We start from the raw sequence: 13,251 nt of genomic DNA on the forward strand, positions 1-13,251 counted from the left end.
GCATCAAGTCCCTTTGCAAAGTCAAACATCGGACGTTTCCTCTCAAAGATTTCTGACCCTTTCCCCTGCGCAGTCTCGACTCAAGTCAAACTACTCGTGTCGTTGCACAGCTGCACGTCTTGATAAATGTGTACTCAAATTTGATAAATAACCGGTTTATGAGCACACGTACTTTTGATTATTAAACCACACATTCAACTAAACAATGGATTTAAATAATTTAAAACCACAGTCCTAACAAAGTTAAGATTTTGTGCTCATATGGTTAAAATGTGTTACAGTTTTTAAACTAAACCAGACTATAATACTGTCTTCTGGAGAGTAATATCATGCTGTTTTGCATGTGAAATTCGTATGTATCAGGGTCTGTGTGACATTAGACAACTTCCTATCAATGACACTGTGGTTGATGATGATACACAGGAACGGCGCTTCATTTCCCTTTTCTCTGAGAGGCCGGCGTATCTGTCCAAGTTGCTCTAAGCACCGGGTCGTTTTCCAGGAAAATCAAGGAACCTGCAAAAAACAGCTGCTCCAATATTTAACTTATTTACTGCTCTTAATTCAGAAGCTAAATCCAACATCCTGTAGCGTTTCTGGAAAAACTCCAAGCTTGCAACTCTTAATCCTCACCAGGAAAAGTATTTGTGAGTGACACGGTGAACGTAAAAGTGACCAAACCGACACGAGGAGCGTGTGACGTAAAGTGTTTTTAACTGAAGACGACACAGACATCAGTTAGAGCTGTGTCGAGAACATGCAAAGATAAGGAAGGGAGGTCTGGAGTTTATGCTAAGCCTCATTACTCAACACAGACAGAGAAACACAACACAAAGAGCACATACACCCATGTAATTGTGTGCGTGTGTGTGTAACAGAGTGGGTGTCCACGTCTCCCACACGATTCCGTGCATCGGATGGAGCTTGTAATAAAGCAGCAAATTACGAATTCAATAAGTGTCAGTGAGCCATTGGTCATGGGAAACACGGAAACCATTTCCACCACACGACATTTAAGAATGTGACTCTCTGCAGCCATCTTCATCTATCATCTTGTAAAATCATTACAGTCTGTGTGTGTGTGTGTGTGTGAATGCATGCGAGTTTTCCACTGGGTTTTTCGCGCTCAGTCGGATCCGTCTCCGCGTAAACCCTCAAAACGCCCCAAAAAACGTGTTCAATGGTCAGATTCCGGATGTGTTCGTGGATTCAGAGCGGAGGCGATAATTGGTAATTTACTTGTTATCTGTCAAAACAAGACAATAAAATCACAGATGGTAATTTATTATCATCCCCGCTCTGAGGTGATGATAACGCTGGCGGTTGCTTGTGAGTTGTTTACAGTTGTGACTGAGGTTTGTCGCATCATGCGTGTCGTGTGTGTGTGTATGTCACCTAAATCTCCAGTAACTCATTCATATCCTTTCAAAATAAAAGTGTTTGTGTTGATACGGAATTGATAGATAGATAAAAAATAAAAAATAACATCACACACACACTAAACACACGTACACCTGTTCAATATACCCAATTTAACGTAGAAATCTACTGTGAAGGATACAGGGCATGAAGCCGAGTGAGGGATGTCTGTGAGACACATGGCCTCGATCACAGCTGCTGGTGCGATGACATCACTGTCACGTAATTGACTCTCACTATTCTCTGCTCTCTTTCCTCCTTTGTTGTAAGGTCAAGTGAAGGCCACAAATACTCTTTCGTGTGATTGTAGTGTTGACTGTGGGCTGCAGGATTAAAAGTCACGACACGTCCGGATAATCTAGTTCTTTCCAAACCGGAGGCGTCGCAGACAGTCTGGCTCTTTAATATGTACCGCCGTTTCTTGCTGATAGTCTGTGTATCACTTTGCTTCCTATTGTTATTTTCTATGCTGCTGTACTACTGGAACCTGGATTTCCTGGAGGGAACTTCCCAAAGGTTCTATCTAATCTAATCTATTAATAGCAAATCATTTCAGGCATTGAATAGGACAAATTCAATGCCTTAAATTAGATTCAGCATTCAGCAAAAGCTTCTAGGTTCTACTCAGGAGCTGCTGTTTCTTTTTTTTAGGTTCACGGCAACAGACGTCACACTATGCTACAGCAACTGGGATGCGTTTCACTGCAAACTTCAGTGAAACTTCCCTGAGCTCGCTGCAGGATAAAGGGCCATTGCCAACAGGGCAGCCATTGCGTTTGTTGTTGTTATGCATTAAATAAAGTCAAGCTGTCCCCGCTTCTGCGCCAAGCCTCATTGTCGTATTTGTTTTTCGAGAGAGCAGCCATTCGTCTTGCAGTGAAGCTGCAGTGAAACACTGAGCTGATTACCTCGAACAGACTGCTTCATAAACAGCAAACACATGCTGCAACATATAATAACAACATAATAACCACAGGCCTGATGGGAACTGTGATGTGACTCAGTCCTGATGGTACACATTCCTCTCGTTCTGTCCACCCTCTACGTATGTGCTACTTTCTGAAGATACGATCATTTTGTATTGGTTAATTAGCGGTTAATCACTATGTTGTATCGTATTGCAGTTGTAAGGCTTACTTACTTGACATGCTTCTTAATAGATATCGTGTTTATCAATATCACAGCTGCAAGAACTTGTCGCCTTTCAGACATATTTGAACTTAGAACACAGCGCATTTCGGCTGCTTTCTTCCATTAATATGTTTAAACGTACAGTATATACAGAGGCTATAAGAATGTATGCAAAATAGAGTGTCTTATATCCTTTTTTCAGCACAACCTATGCAATCTGGTGAAAACACACCTGAGCAGAAAGTGCTCAAAATGTTTAAAATCAGATTGTATTTGTGAAATTACAAATACGTCACATTTCCTGGTTCACTTGGCTCATCTTTCTCCACATAAAAACAACAATCTCTGAGCAAAAAATGGCCAGTTTTGGGTTGTGCAATAACACAGTTGACATCATGTCTTTTATTTGTATTCTGTGCTTGAATAAACCAATTCACTGACAGTCTGCTGCATTATCAAATAAATAACAATATAGATATTTCAGTCTGGAGCCACTCACTCTGATCAGTGGATACAAAGTTGAACCTACTGTGTGATGTATGAAGTGAATAGATTTAGTTTAGTTTACCTGTTTCGCCGTTTTCTTCTTTAATGTCGTCTATAATTACACTGGAAGACCTTCAGATGAATAGCTGGCCATCTGAAAGCAAAGAGAAAGTAAACACAAAGCACGTGTTAGTAAACTGAGGATGTATAACTTGTCAGAACTTTAACCCTTAATGTTCACACGGCACAAAATGCGTTTTTTGTCTTCATGATTCATTTTATATCGCATTTTTAGTCGTGATATAAAGTAGCAATAATTGTGTAGAAGTCACAAAATAGAGTGTTTTTTCTTTTCTTTTTGATCTTAAAAACGAGCCAAGCGAACTTTGATCTGTGAAATTTCACAAATTAAATCCGATTGTAAACATTTTGAGCACTTTTTGCTGAGGTACTTTTATATAGTTGGTGAAAATGACATTCTTTTTTCATAAGATTGCCTAGGTTGTGCTGAAATAATGAATATAAGACACTCTATATTGCACATTCTTATAGTTTAAACCTAGTAATGGGGGGAAAAAAAAGCAGCCGAAACGCTCTGTGTTCTAAGACATTCAGATAAATATGTAAAGGCAAAGAGAAAGTAAACACACACCGTGATTTAGTAAGCGGAGGATGTAGAACTTCATGAAAGACGGTCATACTGCAGTTTAAAATGTAATCATTCAAAAAAAAAGTATGTCAGAACTTTAAATCACTGTGAAAACGCAGACTGAATACTTGACGTCTGAGCAAGTTCCCAACCAAGATTTCCTAATTCATTTTGAGAAAGAGTGAGTTTTGTGTGGGACGTTGAACTTTTTTAAATCTTACAGCTGCAAATGTTCTGATAAAAGATTTTGCTGGGATGGAGTGAGATAACCCACGCTGAACACACTGTTCTGTATCTGAAGCATCCATTTCGGATACCTAAGTAGTGACAGTTCAACATAACTCACATCACTGTGGTCACTGATGCACTCAGGCCATAATAAATCTCCTCACTGTTCCTTTATGTTCACTGTGTGCATCATTCTGCCTCCTGTTACTTATAATTCATACCATTCGCTGCACCCATGGGGACACACGACTCGCACAAAAATCAAGCTCTGAATCAAGGTGATGAGAGAGAGGACGCAGCGAACAGGCACACATTGTTCCAAATTTCTTCTGATGACATTATTCTTAATCAGCAAAAGAAAGTCTCCCTAAACAAATCCTTCCAGTACGCACGGCCGCAGAAACCACATCCTGGTGTTTCTCAGCGACTGGTTAACCTGTTGACAGCGCTTCACAGTGTTTCACAGCGGGCGTATACGTGCAGCTGTGATGAGTTGTGTAATTCCCCAAGTCAGCAGCGACATCCATCAGTGGGTGCAGCGTGACCGAGTAGGAGGCGAGGTGATGTAAGGTGAAAAGAAGAAGCACACGGAGGAGGAGGAGGAGGAGGAGGAGGAGGAGGATACTGCTTAGTATCAGTGCAGATCTGAGACACTTTACATAAGCCTCTGGGTGTAATCTGGAAACCAGCAAAGGAAAAGAGGTCAGTGATGTATCGTCTTTTAAAGGAGAGACTGTGAAGCTTCTCAGAGGGGATCAGACACACACACACACACACACACGGGGAAATACATCACTGATCTCTCACAAGCACAGATGTTCTACTTAGAAACAAAGTAGAACTACTTCACTACTGTGCTTAAGTACTAAAATGCTGTATCTGAGTATTTTCAATGAGTTTGATACTTTTACTTCTACAAGTACAACTTCAACACCTTCAACTTCTTCCAGTGACCGTGGTGTTGGGGAAGGACACCGCCCCTGGCCCTACTCAGAGTCTATGTTTTCATTTGTGGGCGTAAAAGACCGTTCATATCAAATGAAATGCCTACACTGCCTTCCAAAAGATTGCGAAATAATGGCCTTCAAAAACCCACCTTTGAATTTGTAGAAAAGGTGCAAATATAATACACAAATGGCACAAACAGCTATCAGTGAGTGCTAGCTAAGTAAGCTAGCTACCCGCGGTTCCTGACATGCTGCGGATATCACAATACTACTTTTACTTTCAGTACTTGAGTAGTACATTTTAAAATAAACTAATTGCAATGCTGAAGTACAAAAAATGTTGAAGACTTTAGTACTTCCACTGAAGTGTGGCGCTTAAAGAACACTTCAACTTCTACTGAAGTCACTTTTTGATAAGAGTACTTGTACTTTTACTCAAGTCCTGGTCTCTAGTACTATTATTATAATATCTAGTATTATACATCTCTGCTCACATGTAAAAAAAGGTCCAACGTGTAAGAATTAGTGACGTAACGGTGAGACGGAGGGTTTTAGGCCTCCTCTGCTCAGCCCTCTCCCTTTAGCATTAGCATGTGAGTGGACCACAGAGGCCTTCTTCACGTACTAAAACAAACGTTCTTCTGTTTACATAGTAAGTAAAATGTGAAACGTACGCTCAGGCTGGTTTTGTCCATCAGGGTTGTTGTAGAAACATGGCAGAATAAGATGGAAGCCTCCTTTGTTATGACTCCATGGTTGAGTTTTCCTTCCTTTTCTTTCTGTTTCTCTCTGCTTGTGTGTGTGAGAGTGTGTGAGAGTGTGTGATGGGCTGCAGGTGTGTATGATTGACTGATTGAATTGGCTTCCTGTGAGATTCAGGAACTATTTAAAGGTCCTTTTATTGGTTTTAACCCTTTAACACCTAAGCCTCAACATGTCCACCTATGTCTGACCCCCCACTGCAGTTGTTTGCACATGAATTTTAATTTTGAAATTTGAACTGTATAAAACATTCTTTACATCACCAAAACCTCAGACGAAAGGACCGTCTTCAAGGCATTTTTGGATAAGATTCGCTGCTGTGTGTGGAGGGCTAGGGTGTCAGTGAAATTACAGTAAGAGCCACATTTGAAGTGCAACTTCTTAGCTTGTAGAAACCGTTAGAATCGCATAATTACGGTAATGTAAAGAGCGCTTGCCCAAACGTGTCGCGGACGATACGCTCGGTGTTAAAGGGTTAACAGTCTTAGGCCTTTTCTTACCCTATGGGTCTGGTTCTGGCTTTTTAAATCATCCCCAGAGAACAAATTAAAACTGTTTTTTGTCACCACAGTCCATGTTTGTCAAACAGCCTTCCTAAAGACCTGAGGACAGCACTGTCATATTTCTAAAACTCAAACTCAAGAGCTACCCTTTAAGTCTGTTGTCTGCGTTTCATCTTATCTTAAGTATTTAATCTCTTTATTTTTTTTAAAGGAGCTTTACTATACTCTCTATAATCTTAGTGTAATCTCTTTTTTTTCTCCACGGCACAGTTATTTTGCATTTCCACTAGCATAGTACCTGGTACCAGGTCATTTTTTGGTACCTGCTCTGGCAAGATTCGAAGCGAACTCAGACGATATTATGCGTGACGTCGTAAACAAAGCACAGACTCATTAACAGTCAGGCCAGGGATACATATCACTCACATTTCGGTCTAAAAAAAAAAAAAGAAGAAAAAAACAGCATCAACTTTTGTATCCCGATCCATCAATTGCGATTTATCTATATTATACACACTGATGCTGTGACACAATTGAAGCTCCGGATGGATAAACAGTTACTAAAATTGACCTGAATTCAGTTGAATGTTGGGGGAAATAAACGATTCCAGGCTTCACCAGCAGTAAATCAAGCACGATTGCTTTAGCAGCGGCGATCCACTGCAGGGCTTCGCCCACACAGACCGTGTTCCCGGCAAGTAAATGAGCCAGATATACATTTATCATAGGGAGCCTGATGTTTTGCATGGGATGTCGTGAAATTTGATATCACTTATTATTTTTTGGGTGATCTTCCAAATACCACACGTAAAATAGGTTGGCCTATTTTGAATTCAATCGTACCTTTTAGTTGTTTTTCTTCCTACAAAGTATTGGTTTTTAGCTCACGCTGCAGGGTCGTCACTTGCATGTATGAGCTGAGAAGGTTAAGGCAAAGGCCTCATCAAAAGAGCCAACGGCTTCCTGCAGACCCACTTGGGACAAGTCTCACTGTCGCCACAGGTCACAGAGGAGGTGACCTTGCACTCTAATAACCAGCAGCAGATGAGTCGGCACAGGAAGACACTGCAGGAGCACAAGAGGTGGCTCCGGTGATGTTTGAAGACAGTGTTCTTTTTGGCAAATACTTTGAAGTCTCCGATTTGTTTTGTTTTTTTGGGGGGGGCCTCAGCAACCGTCCCGCTGTTTTCCTGTTTTCTTTCCTGTAGCAGGCCTCGGGTTAATGGGGACAGATAAAACATGAGTAAAGAGATGCTCTTCAGTTTGTCAGACTGCAAATGACTCAGATGGAAGCTCATTCACCTTTGAGGCCAGGGAAAATGAAAACACTTCTTGGTCAGTCATTTTTTATCCACTTAACCCTTAGTGCGCACACAGCACGGATCTGTGCCAGAGGTGCACCCATGAAAACCCATGACCCATGTAAATTGCTGTGGGAATAATACACAGCTCCTGGTAATCAGGGGTGTCAAACTCAATAACAGAGGGGGCCGAAATCATAACCAAAACCTAAATTATTTTCCATTGTCCATGTACATCTGTCTTGCCTGATTGCCTCTACTGTATTTCAGTAGAGCAGCACATAGATATAGAAAGCTAAAAGAAAGGGAGCCAAACACAAAGAAATAACCCCCCCGGTTCCGGCTCTGTGTTTTCAAAGTCCACATTTAATGGTGCTAATCAGTAAATCAGTGGTAAAAAATGCTGGAAAGGCATATTATCTCGCGGGCCCAATACAATTGCATGGCGGACCGGATGTGGCTCGCGGGCCTTGACTTTAACACCTGTGACTTATCATCCTTAACATCCTGGGGGTGTGGGTTTTTGTTGCGTCCTCTTAAGTGTTGTTGAGTCAAAGTTATGATTTGTTTTATAGCGCATTTTTAGTCGCGATATAAAGTAGCAATAGGTGTGTGCAAAAGTCACACACCTTTAAACATAGTAATGTAAATAAAGCAGCCAAAATGCTCTGTGTTCTTAGCGTTGAATTTGTGAGGTTTCTCCTGGCTGATGAAAGTGACCTTTGAAGCCAGGTGGCAATCTTCTCAGCAGTCCCTTGCAAGCACCTGTGTCCCCGTCTGTGAATGAAGTGGGTCCAGACGTCTGCAGGCTCTGTAACCGTGTAACCATAACCATAACAGTAACCATGTGATCTCTGCATCTAAAGGCAGCCATACGGGCATCTAATGGGAAGCGGGGGGGGGGAACGTGTTTGTGGAAAACCACCGTAGCAAGCATTATGTGTCGAGAGCCGACCATTTAATGAGATTACTCAGATCCATGGCTGCTTACTATCACAGCAGGAAGCTGAGACCGGGCTTTTAAATTACCCTTCCAGCTGAGCCTGACATGCAAAAGACTAACCGAACGGGCCATCGGGCTCTTCTGGCATCAGTGAAACATTATTTTCATATTACTGATTTTATCCGACTCTCTGTCATTGTTGTTTGCCTTTGGTCTATTTCTTTCATTTCCCTCCGTGATAAAAGTGGTCCCAAATAAGTGTTATTACTGCACCGGGGAGGAAATTAATAAATGTCTGGGAAGGAAATAAGAGTTCCAGACGTGGGTATATGCAGTGTAATACATGTAATGCATTTATTTTTAGCTGAAGGCTGAATCCTTGACATCAAATTGAACTCGGTAATAGTTATATTTTCAAAATACAAGGAGGATCAGAAGCAGAAGACATGATTTTTCGGATGGACATTCTAAAGCAAGTTTTACTGTCGTGGCCTAATGATCCTAACCTGAAATAGCCTTGGCCACCCCAAAGATAAAAGTCTAGCTCCGCCACTGCTTACGGTCAATCTAGACTCTAGATTGACCGTAAGCAAAAAACATGCAATAGTGTCCAATTTACCTAATCTCCATATTGCATGTTTTTTTGGACATGCAATATGGAGATTAGGTAAATTGACACTCTAGAATCTAGAGTGTCCAATTTACCTACAGTTTTTTTTGGACTGTGGGAGGACAAGATCCTCGTTCCAACCTGGGCTCGCACCTGGGTCTGAGAGTGTACTTTTATGAGATAGCAAGTCTTTGTTATTGAGTTTGAGTCATTATTGTGAGTGTAAATCTTCTTCTTTTTCGTAATAACATTGGCACAAATGTGATCCATGTGTCTGTTTAATTAAACAAACAGAAATTCAACAATGTCTCATGTCAACAAACTACTGACGACACTGGTGCAGCGAGAGAGGACACGCGCAGATGCTGAGGAGCTCTGTGATTGGTCCATCGCGGTGGGTGTTTCCGCATTCCGTACAGAGCTGTCAGCAGAGTTCCAGAGAGAGAGGTAGAGAGAGAGAGAGGGGACCGTCGCGCCTGATCCTCAAACACTCCCAGGGGAATAACACCGCTGCACCGCCGGGGACCCGGGATGCCCTTCATACTCATCAGCACGCAGATCCGTCTGGTGTGTATCCCGCGTAATATTATGTGCGTGACTACTGCCGCGCTTTCAAGACGAGGACGCACACGCACGTGCTGCAATTTAGGACACTGAGGGATTTATTTGTTTGGCTGCGCAACGCTACTCATAATAATCAATCACTGGTCAGATTACAGTCATGCACTGACCTGTGATATTCTGCACAGAGGAAGCGAACAGTTAAGGCTACACGCGGTGCAGAAAGCAGAGAGAGCGCGCGAGCATGTGCTCGTGTGTTTTCTTGTCCTTTTTTTTTTTGGCCCGAAATTAAAAACTCATGTTGCCCACTTGCCTCCCTCCCTTTGTGCATGTTCACTGTGTTGACTGCAGCGAGCCGACTGCTTCTTACAGCTTCCCTGAGTGTTGTGTTGGATCATCTATTTTTAGTCCGTGCCAGAGATTATGGTCTGCAGACACGTGCAGGTGCAGGTAGAACGATGTGCAGCCAAGTGTGTGCTCAAGTGCAACAAGTTGTTGTTGGGACAAATTGGCTGCTCAGTGGCATAATGTGTGTGATTGCTGTCCTTTCAGGAGAACGGTCCAACGACTGTGGGCGATGAGCTCTCTGACCCGGCTGTCATGACTTACCTGGGAGCCAGGAAAACAACCATGCTGGGAAACAATTTGTGAGTATTTAAAATGAATACAGCGAGCCAATAAAGCAAGTCATCTTCAAAACAAGGGCCTTTTTGTATGGAGTTTGCATGTTCGGGTTCTCCAGCTTCTTCCCACAGTCCAAAAACATGCAATAATGGGGATTAGGTACATTGGTTACTCTTAATTGACCATAGGTGTAAATGTGCGAGTGGATGGTTGTTTGTGTCTATGTGTCTGTCCTGTCCAGGGTGTGACCCCACCTATCGCCTAAGGTCAGCTGAGATTGGCACAGCATCTTCGCGACCCTCCTGAGGTAGAATTTGGATGGATGGATGATTCAAAATTTAATCTGCAGATTTAATCCCATTTGCTTTTTGAAAGTTAGGACACAAGAAAAAACAAAGTCTCCGTTAAATGTGAAAAAAAAAACACCATTCATGCCTTCACTCGAGAGCAGCCAATCCGTGCTGACATAGATGAAAGCCTGGACTACATAGAGACAACCATTCACTCACACTTAAGGTCAATTTAGAGTGTCCAATTTACCTAATCCCCAAATCTGCGTCTGGAGAAAACACACATACACACGGGGAGAACATCCCTTGTTCTGACCCAGGTCGCGAACCCCGAGTCTTCTCGCTGCAAAGTTCACGAGCGCGAACAACTACACCGAACAGAACAAACGTGTTGGTGTCCTCAGCAAATGAACGAAAGACAAAATACACGGGATGGAAGTCGTGTACCTCACCCAAAACAAGGTGGACGAAGGGAAACCAAACAACACGAGTGTATATATAAACACATAATCATCTCAGATTTGCTATACAGCAACGCCGGGCTGCGACTGTAGCACAGAACCTTTGTGGTTCATTCCAGCTCTGCATCGTGTGACCAAAAGGAGAGTGAGACGATGCGCGTCAATTTTTCTTGCAACCACGTTTGAAATGTGGATTTGTCCGTGATATGACTAAAATAACCCACACAGATACTGTAGGTTTGTTTCATCTACATTTGATGACGTGCAAGGAACCACGTCCAGAGTCTGAATCGGTCTGTCCAAGTCTAGTTCTAGACCGCTTTGATGGAGGGGCCTAAAGAGACGAGGACTTGTCACCAACTGCCAGACTTGCAATTATTTCTATCGATTTACTATTTTCGACTGCAGGCCCATAATATGCCTTGAGCCAGGCCTGTTTTCATACAATGATGAATTTCTGTCAAGATTTAATTGATTTTGGGAAAGCATCCCTACCAGTAAATTGCGATGGCACATTTCCCAAAATGGACCTCCACGCACACTGAGTCTATTCCCAGGTGGACTGAAAATGTGCTCATATCAAGCCCCACTTCCATATTTAGGCACTTAAAACTGGAGTTTCTCTTATTCTGGCAGTTAACACGTACATATTGACAGCAGCTGAGATCAGGTCACATGGAGTGGGGGGGGAAAACCTGCTGCTTCGCAGGTTTAGCCTAAACCGCTCGAAGCTGATAGAGTGCAGATCTGGGGAGTGTGTTGTCATTGGCAATCTGATTCAAATGTTGCTGGGAAATGAAGCAAGGTGCGAGAGAACAAGCAACGGAACAATTAACAGCGCTCAACCGAGTTTACTTGAGAGACGGAGAAATCCCTTCCACATCTGTGGTCGAAGCAGCCTGACGTTTGTGTTTATGCTTGTTTCAGTTCAGAGTACCACGTGGACGACCCGCCGCGCCTGGTGTTGGACAAGCTGGAGAAGGTGGGCTTCCGCTTGGTGTCGATGACTGGGGTCGGACAGACGCTGGTGTGGTGCCTTCACAAGGAGATGGAGTGAACTGTCGTGCATGTCGAGTCGACTGTGAACACATCAGAGCATTTGAGGTTACACTTGACAGTATAATAACGACAGTGTGGTAATAGTTTTGCATTAGGGAGGCAACATTGCGGTAACGCCGTATTATATTACAGTGTTGCATCGTCCGTTATGTCCATTATAATCACTACAAAAGTACTTTGTCACAATAAAACACAACGTTACCATATTGTTACTGTACTGTAAGCTTATTTTGTTGTACATGACAGCGATAAATCTGGCCTTTAGCCAAGTGAGAATAAGATAATCAAGCTTGAATATGTAAGAAAAATTAAAGATTTTATAATACTCTTTGTCCATGTTTACATTCAGGGAGTGAGGACTTTCTTTCAGTGAATAAAAAAAAAGTACTAGTTTGGTTTATACGGATGGAACTGTGCAAGGATGTTTTTATTTTTGTCATGTGCTTGCAATTAAATGATGTAATGATATGTATTGCTTTGTGTACTTGCTAATACAACAATGTGCAATCCTCAGATTAACCACAGACTAAATGGAACACATGTACACGGCCACGTGACAATCCATTGAAAAAAATGTCGCATGTAAACAATATTTACAACAACAACAAAAAAAACGCTTTACACACCAGCACTGCAGGCACTCGGAGTGCAGGCGTCTGCCTTCAAGAGCCAAAAATCACTGGGTGGTTTCACTACAGCCGCAGGTCGGCCAGCATGACTGGGGCCAGCCCTGGATCACTAACCCGCAAACCAGAGACTCTGCCAGCGAGCTCACAGCCAAACTCTTACCAGATCTGCTGCCTCACACACATGACTGCGCTTCCACCTACAAACCAAAAGATCAAAAGGTAGCGGCGCTTCCCAGTTCTGCGGCCATGGGGAGTCTGGATACTATTTTCACACACTGATATCAACTCTGTGCAGTCCATCGACAGAAAAGGACAGGACAAATGGGATACTTTGACTTCCTCTGAAGTTGTTGATATGACGGAGCATCGTCCTCCCATCCTGGCTCGCATGCCACGCAAGCCACTGTGGGCTCAAGGCAGGGTTAGTGGTGAATGTGTTTCCTGTAATTGTATTTCCTCTGTTGTCATTCGAACAGAGTTTGTGTGTTTCGGGTCTTTTTTTCCACATTGTTGAGATATAAAAAAGGCCACGCATAAACTAATCCATGTGATGAGGGGATTTTGCAAGAGGAGAGGAGCAGATGTCTCCCACCGCACCATCCCACAGCTGAACATTGTGTAACAGAGTCACGGCGAGGCAGCGCAGGA

General features: G+C 42.7%; 1 protein-coding gene across 1 annotated transcript; it reads left to right on the forward strand.

Moving 5' to 3' along the window:
- The first annotated feature begins 9,362 nt into the window (after window positions 1-9,362).
- Window positions 9,363-12,442, forward strand: gchfr (GTP cyclohydrolase I feedback regulator). The gene is made up of 3 exons (XM_044015328.1): window positions 9,363-9,546; window positions 10,093-10,187; window positions 11,843-12,442. The coding sequence occupies exons 1-3, from the start codon at window positions 9,511-9,513 to the stop codon at window positions 11,970-11,972; spliced, it is 261 nt and encodes an 86-aa protein (XP_043871263.1). The 5' UTR covers window positions 9,363-9,510; the 3' UTR covers window positions 11,973-12,442.
- Window positions 12,443-13,251: the final 809 nt, after the last annotated feature.

Source organism: Solea senegalensis, unplaced genomic scaffold (assembly GCF_019176455.1).
Source record: "Solea senegalensis isolate Sse05_10M unplaced genomic scaffold, IFAPA_SoseM_1 scf7180000013266, whole genome shotgun sequence".
NCBI lineage: Eukaryota > Metazoa > Chordata > Actinopteri > Pleuronectiformes > Soleidae > Solea > Solea senegalensis.

Coding starts and splice junctions, on each gene's coding strand:
- gchfr (XM_044015328.1), top strand. CDS start 9,511: ATGCCCTTCATACTCATCAGCACGCAGATCCGTCTG. Junction 9,547..10,092: donor TCAGCACGCAGATCCGTCTG/GTGTGTATCCCG, acceptor CTGTCCTTTCAG/GAGAACGGTCCAACGACTGT. Junction 10,188..11,842: donor ACCATGCTGGGAAACAATTT/GTGAGTATTTAA, acceptor TGCTTGTTTCAG/TTCAGAGTACCACGTGGACG.